We start from the raw sequence: 10,566 nt of genomic DNA, 5'->3' as shown, positions 1-10,566 counted from the left end.
CAGAAATCTCATTTTCTTCAAGAATCATGGGATTTCTGTTTATTAAAGTATCCCAAGTTTTAACTCTCCCCTGACGGCCACATTTCAAAGCATCAGCAATATTTGGCTCTCCATGAAAGTTACCACAAGAAGTAGAAAATAAGGAAAGAGAAAATGTAGAGATGGGGGTGCTGGGTGGTGACCTAGAATCACTCAGCAGGTAAGAGACTGTCTCGGCTTACATTGTGTGACAGATTCATGCCTCAGCCAAATTGAAGATTCTGTGTTTATGTATGTGTGGAATAGTCAAAATCATTTTAACTGCTGAGAGGCCACTTGACATTCATCCATCTTGGAAAATAGATACACCTTTCCTATTATTAATTTTACATCTTTTAAAATTTATTTTTAGAGCTCTTTGAAGTGTTTTTTCTAAAACTTCCTTTTGCCTGAAGCAAAGCAATTAATATTATCTATATTGAGCATTGTAGATTTCCTAGTCTAGACCCTTTATTACCCATTTGTATCTCTGTTAAGATGGAGTTAGAACAATTTTCTAAAAAGAATTTTGGCTTTGCTCCTTCTCTACTCCCTTTTTAAATTTAATTATTTATTTATTTACTTTTGGCTGCATACGGGCTTTTTCTAGTTGCAGCGAGTAGGGGCTACTCTTTGTTGTGGTGCGCAGGCTTCTCATTGCAGTGGCTTCTCTTGTTGCGGAGCACGGGCTCCAGTAGTTGTGGCACGTGGGCTTCAGTAGTTGTGGCACACGGGCTTAGTTGCTCCGTAGCATGTGGGATTTTCCCAGACCAGGGCTCGAACCTGTGTCCCCTGCATTGGCAGGCAGATTCTTAACCACTGTGCGACCAGGGAAATACTGTCTACTCACTTCTGAATAGATAAGGCTAGCCTCATAATCAAGTGAGTGTCTTTGGTAGATATCTATTGTATTCACAAGTTCTGAACCCTGCCTTCATCTCCATTGTCTCTTAAGGCCTCTGTATCTGTATTTAACAGGCAGCATAGGAGAGCTGTGTTTTAGGTTCTTGTCAGAGTTCAAACTCACTCTTATTACAGTATTTGCCTGAGATAAAGTGTTTAGGGAGGATTCCCTATGTTCTTATAGATGTTGAAATTTACCACTGAATCAAGCCAGATTAGTAGAGAGCTGGGGATCTAGACTGCATTGTATTTGACCCTTATTAGAATAGTTTTTACTGAATTACACTAATATCATCATCCTGTAGTAAGGGTTGTCATGAGAAACTATCCTCTTTAGGTCTGTTATCAAAGTATATATTCCATTATACATTTTTTTCTCTATGAAACCCCAGAAAAAAATTCCTAACCAGTTTTGGATTCTCTTATGCATTAGTGTGTAATTAACTGCCCCTCTGAATGGCTTATCTGACTAGACTTGTTTTTCATATCAGATGTTTGAAACCTTAGAATCAGATTTAAGGATCTCCCGTAGAAAATGTGTGGGTCATCGTGGCTTGCATTTTTCTGCCTTTGCTTCTAATTTATGTTCTCTAGCCTTAGATGTATTTTATAAGATTTGCTAAATCCATTTCTAGAACAGGGCAGGGTATAAATAAACCATCAGACGTTCCTAATTCTAGATTTTCTATACAAGGACTAGTAGAGAATCTTAGTAACAACAGTCATCTGTATAGTGCTTACTACGTGCCAGGCTTTCAGTAAGGGTTAATACTGTTACTCTTCCCATTTTATAGGTGAGGAAACTGAGACATAGAGAGGCCGGCCCAGTTAATATGGGATGGAACTAGGACTCAAACCCAAGTAGCCTGGCTCTAGAGTCTTTGCCCTTTTCTACTCTGTTAATGCTGCTTCTCAAGTCTGAAAGTTAAGAATGACTTTTGAGAATACTCATTTCCTGTCTTCCCTGCCTGAAGCACTGTTGTGCATAAGCCAGTATAAATAAGTGAACTTAGAGGTTTTAAGATTATTGTGGATGATTATTTCATATTTGGCTATAAATAATAAACAGTTTCTCTAGACTTGCCTTTTCTGTCCAGTTAATGAAATCTGAGGCACTAGCATAATAGAATAAGCACATTTATATAAGTCTTTTCCACTGGAATTTTCCTCTGGAATTTTTTTCTCAAGTTCGTGAAATAAGAACCTAATTTAATATTTATGTTACCAGCCATAATTTTTTAAGTTGAGGGCAGCATGATATGCTGAGTTACGTTAATTTGAATTGGGTAGTGGGGTTCTGTTTCTGCTACATCCCCTGGTTCAGGACGTGACTGGGCAAATTTCTCTGTCATACTACTGTTCTGTCTTTATAGTAGACTTAATCCTATTGTTTATCTATGCTGAGAATTCAGTGAAGTATATGTGAAATCTTTGTGCTTCTAATTTTAAATAAAATGGTGGTATGATTAGAAATGTTATGGGACTTCCCTGGTGGTGCAGTGGTTGAGAGTCCGCCTGCCAATGCAGGGCACACGGGTTCGAGCGAGGATCCCACATGCCACGGAGCAACGAAGCCCATGCGCCACAACTGCTGAGCCTGTGCTCTGGAGCCCGTGGGCCACAACTACTGAAGCCCATGCGCCTAGAGCCCAAGCTCTGCAATGGGAGAAGCCACCGCAATGAGATGCCCACGCACCGCAACGAAGAGTAGCCCCTGCTCGCGGCAACTAGAGAAAGCCCACGCGCAGCAATGAAGACCCAACAACGAACACCCAATGCACCAAAAAATAAATAAATTTATAAAAACAACAACAATAAAGAAAAAAGAATAAAAGGGGAGCAGAGAACAGATAAGACAAATAAAAAAGAAATGACAACAGTTCCAAACCTAACCATATCAATAAGTACATTAAACGTGTCTAAACACCCCAGTTAAATGACAGAGGTCAACAGGTTAGGAAAAAAAAAACTATATATATATATATATATATATATATATATATATTTATTATTAGGGGAAAAGAAAACCAACCCTTGGATCCATGGCTTTATTTCAAAGATTTGTCTTTTCGCTTTGATAGTTTTAGAGGAATTAGTAAAGAATACTCATAGAAGTGTCCAAACTTTAGTAATTACTATTTTTAGTACATGGAAAAGAAGTCTTCACCTTAGTTTTTCCATCTGTGAACTAGAGACCGTCATCATCAAAATCACCTGTGCTGCTTGTTAAAAATAAAAGTTGCTGGGCCGCACTTCTGACATAATGAATCAGAAAGTCTGGAATCTGCACTTTCAGTGGCTTTCCTGGTGTGTTAAAATGTTGATGCACATTATAGTTTAAGAATTACTGTTTCAGAGCTTGCCTGGTAAGAATTGTTTTGGAAGCTCTCAAATTTTGGGAAATACACTATTTTCTCAAGATCCTTACGGAGGCCTATCAGACTAGCAGTACAGTAGATCCGAAACCAAATTTTCTGAGTCACCAAACACATAATGGCACCTTAAAATCATAAAAAGTTTCTATTTTCTTGTCATTAGCTTTGACTGGGCCTGATTTATCGTGGTCTCCATGTGAATTAGTGAGGCAGTGAAGGCCAGCTGATAGTAGTCCTAACAGATCACCCCTCAGGATAACTGAGTTTGGACAGTGGAGATCCTTGCCCACTCTTCACTTCTAGTCCTGGAAAATTTGCACTCATTTTCTCATTTCTCATAGGACTAAATTTTTAAGTCAGTGTTAAGATTTACAGTACGTATACCCTTTGATCCAGTGATTCTGTCTCCAGAAGTTTGTCCTGTTGCAGTGTTTTGAGTTTGTGGGGGGACTCAAGCTATTTTCACGGAAGTATATATTTTGTGAATCCCCACAGGAATCTTTTTTTTTTTTGGCCATTTGGTTAAATATGTACCAGCTATATGAGAGAAATAGTTTGAAGTAAAAAAAAAATTATTTTGATAAGTATATTATTAAGCTGTATTATGTAGTTTATTTTAATATGTTTAACAACTTTACTACTATATAAAGGCAAATTAAGTTTTCCTAGTTAAGTGATGTGTAGTGTTCATTGTGTAATAAAAAGCATAGTCTACAAATTTTAAATCACATGCTTTGGGGACTGAATATACAGATTAAAATTTAACTTTTAATTTAAATAGCAATAAAAGCTGGGCAGGGGATTGCTTTCCTAATGTGATACTTGGAGAAACTTGTATTCTGCTCTTTTAAAAACTCAACTTGTTTATGTTTCATAATATTCACGCTTTGTTTCCAAATGAAAATCTAAGTGAGGAGATTTCAGGCTGCTATTTATAAACACTTCCTCAGGAGCAAATTAGCCCCCCTCCCAACAAGCAACAAAACAAACTCATTTAGATTGGATAGTATCACTGTTCCCTTTTTTTAACCCTGGCATTTCAAATACTACAAGCATTTTGATATGAATAATACATGTATATGTGCATTTCTATTAGAATAATGCAACCTATGAATGTGATAAAGATTATCTTGAGGTAAAATTTACCATTTTTATACTGTATTAACTTGTATCTCAGTGTTCTTTATACTTTTTTGTTTTTAACCAGCACTCCATCTTGAGTGCAAATTAAATAATACATGATTAAGAAAATATATATAAAACCATCAGGGTCACTTCCGATATTGAGTTGAATGATACGTGCCTTAAATGGCTAAATTATAAACCAGTTCATCTGCTTATGTAGAAACTCATGGGAAAAACCCTGGCCTAGTTTAAAGAAAATAATTTTGTATGTGTTTTAAATACAGAAATTGAAATGGGACTGATTGTTGCCTTTAATAACATGATACCACTGGAACAATTCATGCGTAAATGAATGCCACTATATAGACATTCTGAGAGGTGGATACCAGGATATTTATTGCCACTTTGTAATGATTGCAAAAATAAATAGTAGGAAGGAGGGAGAAAGAGGCAACAGCCTAAATGTTCATCAATAGGACACTAGTAAATAATGATGCAGTGCTGCATATACAGTGGAAAATGGCAGCTGTATGTGCCAATATGGAAAGCAGCTTAAGGAGCAGTATATATACTACGAAACTGGTTTTGTATAAAATAAATATATGTATGTGTGGGAGCTCTTTGGTAAGATATATAGTGCACTGTTAATATGGCTATTTTGGGGACGGGGAGTTAAGGTGGGGTAGGGTTGGATGATGGGGGAGACTTATTTTTATATTATACATTTCTAAATTGTGATGTGTCATTGATAATAAATTTTTCTTAGCCATGACCATGTATAAAATTTTTTTTAAACAGCCACAAAAAAAAAATGAGACCACTAAATTCAAGTGTCACCCCTTTTAGAAGCACTTAGTTATGTGCTCTCTTTAACAGTTTTTTTTTTATTATTTAGGTAATAGTACCTCTCATACTATATTGTAATAATATTCTTTGAGCTCATTGAAGTCAGGCACTGTGTTGTCTCTATTTCCAGGGCCTAGCCAGTGTCTCCATAGGAGATACTTAATAAATATTTGAATGAAGAAAGAAGGTATGGGTGAAATATATGTAAGATGTGTTTCATGAATAATCCTGCTAATATTAAAGCAGTTAAAAACATTATTTTTATGTCCTGAGGCCATCGTAAGCAGTTGATTTTTACTGGCTTAAACTTTATTTTCCTTTTCCCAACTTCATTTTGAATTTGAGTCTTAGAACTAACCCACTTCAATTTATATTTAAATTCTTGGAAACATTAGAGATTACAGAATTATGACTCTATTAACAATATATTGAGTCTAAATATCTTCTTAACGGCCAGCTCTGTGTAAATCACTTCAGCATTGCCTTGATAATAAATCCAGCAGTTTGGCTTTCTGTATGGAGAAAGGTTACATTTAAACCTTCTTGCCATTGTCTTTTCATTAGGATTCTGATAATCCTGACCTTCGAGACCGGGGCTATATTTATTGGCGCCTTCTCTCAACTGATCCTGTCACAGCCAAAGAAGTAGTCTTGTCCGAGAAGCCACTGATCTCTGAGGAGACAGATCTTATTGAGCCAACTCTGTTGGATGAGCTCATCTGCCACATTGGTTCTTTGGCCTCAGTGTACCATAAGCCACCCAATGCTTTTGTGGAAGGAAGTCATGGAATCCATCGCAAACACTTGCCAGTACATCATGGGAGGTAAGCAGGTAAACTAGGTTTGAGTGAGAAGTGATTCTCTGTTTAGACAAAGTTGGTCTTCCTCAAGCTTTTATAGCCTAGAAAAATTTGCTATGCATTTGGCAAACCTACTCTACTGCCCTGGAGGCTTCATCTGAATACTAGTGACCACACACAAACAATGGGTTAAAAGGCCCCTCTGTGTTCTAATCTCAGGGTAGGTAAGGTTGTGCCTTTAGAAAATTGTGGTGAAGATTTTCTAAATGGATAAAGTTTGAAAGTTGCTTAAGTCTGCAGAAAGATGAGGCTAGAAATTTTCCCAGAGTTGAAAACTTGGTAAAAAGCCTGTACAGACATACCACAAAGATAGTGCACTTCAGTTCCAGACCACTGCGATGAAGTGTCATGAATTTTTTTGTTGTTATTTTTTCAGTGCATATAAAAGTTATGTCTATACTATACTGTACTCTATTAAATGTGCAATAGTATTATGTCTAAAAAAATAGTCTACATACTTTAATTTAAAAATACTGTATTGCTGGGGCTTCCCTGGTGGTGCAGTGGTTGAGAGTCCGCTTGCCAATGCAGGGGACACGGGTTCGTGCCCTGGTCTGGGAGGATCCCACATGCCGCGGAGCGGCTGGGCCCGTGAGCCATGGCTGCAGGGCCTGCGCGTCCAGAGCCTGTGCTCTGCAACGGGAGAGGCCACAACAGTGAGAGGCCCGCGTACAGCAAAAAAAAAAAAAAAAAAAATACTGTATTGCTAAAAAATGCTTATCATCATCTGACAATGCAGGGTTGCCACAAACTTTGAATTTGTAGAGACTGCAGTATCTGCAAAGTGCAATAAAATGAGGTCCGCCCATGTATACATTTAGCTATTTTTATCCTTTACTGTAACTTTGGTTCAAGCTTATGGATGAAGTTAGCAGACACTGCTTCTCTTATGCTGTAAAGCTAGCTGTTAGTGAAATAATGTTTGCAGGATTGTTTTATAAGAGCAGCCTAGATTCTGTGTAGACATAGTTGTTCAGTTGCCTGTACCTTTTTTTACCAAAATAAATTGTTCCATATCAGTAAGGAAATGCTATTATGAACAGACTGTCAGGTAACATGGAACTCTTGCTTTGTAGATAACTCTAAAATTTTAATTTGGGAGCGGCAGTACTCTAATAAACTCTTATAATGGGTATCTTGGAATCTTTTCAGAATCTCCCTTCATTAATTATAATAAACCTCAAATCTAAGTAGAATTTGATCTCTGAGTGGTTAGAGTATCTGCACTTGAACCGTTTCTGAGTGTCTCGTATTGTCTAATATAGTCAGTGGTTCATGAATAGCCAGAGTGTAGGATTTATTGCTTTACAAATTAGTGTAGTCAACATTTACAATACTGTAGCTCTGTTTTAACAGACTATGGGCACAGATAAACAAAAAGAAAAGGGCAGTACCCAAGAAAATGATTATTAATCTTTCATTAGCCCTTGAGTTGAATCTTTGGTTTTAGGGCAGTGCTGTGATTTTCACCCAAAGGAAACTTGTGGTTTCATGAGGATCAGGCCTCGTTACAGGGTGTTTGACCTCGTGGGCAAGCATATTTAACATTCGCTAGATATGACCGTTTAACTTCTAAGTACATCTCCCAGTCTGTGCTTCAAGTTTTGATAAATAGATATGGACTTTCTGTTGTTTGCCATTTAAATTACCTTTCTCCTGATAACTTTGACCCTCAAATGGGATGGGGAAAGTGAAACAAATCAACAAACAAAAACACCTCTTCCTAGAACACAAAGAGAGAACCAATATGTAAAAAGAAGCACAGTCTTTTACATAAGGTCTTTATCAGATTAATAGCCTTCAATTTGTTACCTTCACAATTCCTTATGTGGTTTCTTTTTGGATGACTTTTTTGTCCATTTGTGCTTGTTTTGTGTTTTGTTTTTTTGCGCTACGTGGGCCTCTCACTGCTGTGGCCTCTCCCGTTGCGGAGCACAGGCTCCGGACGCGCAGGCTCAGCGGCCATGGCTCACGGGTCCAGCCGCTCCGCGGCACGTGGGATCTTCCCGGACCAGGGCACGAACCCGCGTCCCCTGCATCGGCAGGCGGACTCTCAACCACTGCGCCACCAGGGAAGCCCTGTTTTTAAAAAAGAAACACAAGTGCAGAAAAATCCCCTTTGAAATAAATATGGGTATGTTGCTGCAAATGGCATGTCTGTAAGAGTACTGACATCACCTAGCTTCTGCGTCCTAAGGGTAATAAGTGATATGCCTCTGACATGAAATACGTTTGCACCATAAAACCTTAGAGGCTTAAAAATGCTTTACTTCGTGAGGTCTTTTAAAATCACTTGGGAAAGGGAAAAGTGCTTTTTAGTTGAGTATTGCTTACTATATTTGTCAGCTGCTCTGTGGGCATGAGATGGTAAATAGTTGTCTAACTTGGAAATATCTCACCTTTTAAAAATACTGCTTGGATGACAGTTTTATGCAGTTATTTCCCATGCCTTCACAATGGGGAAAGATTTTCATGTTAGTTTTCTTGTGTCTTCAGTTTAGAAAAAATACATAATAACGATTTATCATGTTCTTAATTTGTAGAAACTATAAGATCATTTATTTCTTTTCATCTAACTCACTTTTGTCGTCTCATAATACTCTTAACTGTCTATTAGAGTGGAGGAAAATATGTGCCTATTCTGCCTTCTATTTAAAGGTGCTGATAAATCCATGTGTTTTGTCACATTTCCCAAACGGTACATGTTGAGAGATGATAGAATTTCACGGGCAGAGGATACCCCTTATGGAGATTTCATATATTTCTTGCTAGGTGTATATGAAATTGTTTCCCCTTTTGACTTCCTTATTAATTTTTGGCTTTATTTGTACCCACCCTCTCCCCAATCTAGATAGGTCTCCTTTTGGCTTCCTTGACACTTTTTCCTCCTAAGCCCTCTTTTTTTTAGATTGTTTTTTAATCTTTGCAGTTTTGTGTTCCTTCTCTTCTCTGGTTGTATCACAAGGCTCATTCTGAACCTTCTCTATGTATTCCCTTAGGCGGTTTATCTTCTAAGCACAGTTACCACTGATATATTCTGTTAAAGATGCCCTGCTCTTAGCACAGCACCCCTGCGTTACTCTGCTGATTTCACCTGAGGCATGTGTGTGAATTTCTTCCCAAGTTTACTTCTGTAACTCTGACTGCCATTCCCTTTTCCTTAGCTGTCTGTTGGTCTTCCCTACTTGTTTTTCTCACTTGCAACTTAACAGAACTGAAAGCAGCATATTATTTTCCCCATCATCCCTCTATATTCCTCTTACAAGGAGCAACACTAGTCTTTCACTTCTTCGTTTTTGTTTTTTCTGAGTTTGATTCTTCATTCTTCTTTGTTCAAGTGTTGTCAGAACCTACGTAGGGTTTTCATTTTTTAAGAAAGCATTTGTTTATTAATGGAATTTTTATAGTGGTTGTTTAGTTTTTAAAAAATTATATAAATCTTAGGAAACATACAAGATAGAATGGTATAACAAACACGTGTACTCATCACTCAGTTTCAACAGTCATCAGTATTTTGCCAATCTTGTTTCATTTATCACCCCCACGCATTTTTTTTTTTGAGGGAGCTGGAGTATTTTAAATTAAATTCCAGACCTCATATCACTTCACCAATGAGTACTTAACTTGGTATCTCTCAAAGATAAGGACTTAAAAAAAAATCACAATATATTATCAAGCCAAAATTAGGGGTAATTCCTTAACATTCAATAAAACTGAAATACTTTCAGATTTTTTCAGTTGTCATTCTCTATTCTACTTTAAAGTTTATCTAAGATTGGTTTTACTTTTTTTTTTTTTTTTTGGCGGTACATGGGCCTCTCACTGTTGTGGCCTCTCCCGTTGCGGAGCACAGGCTCAGCGGCCATGGCTCACGGGCCCAGCCTCTCCAGAGCATGTGGGATCTTCCCAGACCGGGGCACGAACCCGTGTCCCCTGCCTCGGCAGGCGGACTCTCAACCACTGCACCACCAGGGAAGCCCTGGTTAGAGCTTTTTGTAGAAACTTTTGTCTTCTCCAAGGTCATAGAAATCCTCTTGGTTTTCCCCTTCACGTTTATGTCTGATTTATCTCTAATTTTTGTTTATGTTGTGAGGTGTAGGAGTCAAGGCTCATTTTTGTCCCACGCAGCTATTCAGTTGACCCAGCACCATCTATTAAGATCATTTCCCCCTGCCTAGTCCATTTAACATCTCTTGGAACTCACCCCTTCGTTTTTATTTTTACAGTGTTGTGGCAGTAACGGTTTAGGTCACTCTTAGCTCATCTTCATGTCCATTCTCCCAGCTTCAGTCCATTATATACACAGCTGCTTGGGTAATGTTCCTCTAAATGTTCATTTTAGTTCTTTGTTCAACAAATAAAAGTGATTGTGCATTGCCTATCATAAAAAATTGACTCTCCAGACCTGTTTTCAGAGTTGTATTTCCCTCATCTTCACT

At 37.9% G+C, this 10,566-nt stretch overlaps 1 protein-coding gene across 1 annotated transcript in view; it reads left to right on the top strand.

The window, feature by feature from the left end:
- The window catches only part of LOC114888669 (AP-1 complex subunit beta-1), a 75,586-nt gene that overhangs the window by 6,464 nt on the left and 58,556 nt on the right, over positions 1 to 10,566 (top strand). The window contains exon 4 of the mRNA XM_029210923.1: positions 5,832 to 6,091. Coding sequence (XP_029066756.1) covers positions 5,832 to 6,091 — 260 coding nt within the window. The remainder of the gene's footprint in view (positions 1 to 5,831; positions 6,092 to 10,566) is intronic.

Source organism: Monodon monoceros, unplaced genomic scaffold, assembly GCF_005190385.1.
Source record: "Monodon monoceros isolate NGI ecotype Baffin Bay Population unplaced genomic scaffold, NGI_Narwhal_1 Super_Scaffold_9, whole genome shotgun sequence".
In the NCBI taxonomy this organism is placed as follows: domain Eukaryota; kingdom Metazoa; phylum Chordata; class Mammalia; order Artiodactyla; family Monodontidae; genus Monodon; species Monodon monoceros.
Note: the sequence above shows the minus strand (reverse complement) of the source record. Positions and strands in the feature narration are given on the sequence as shown.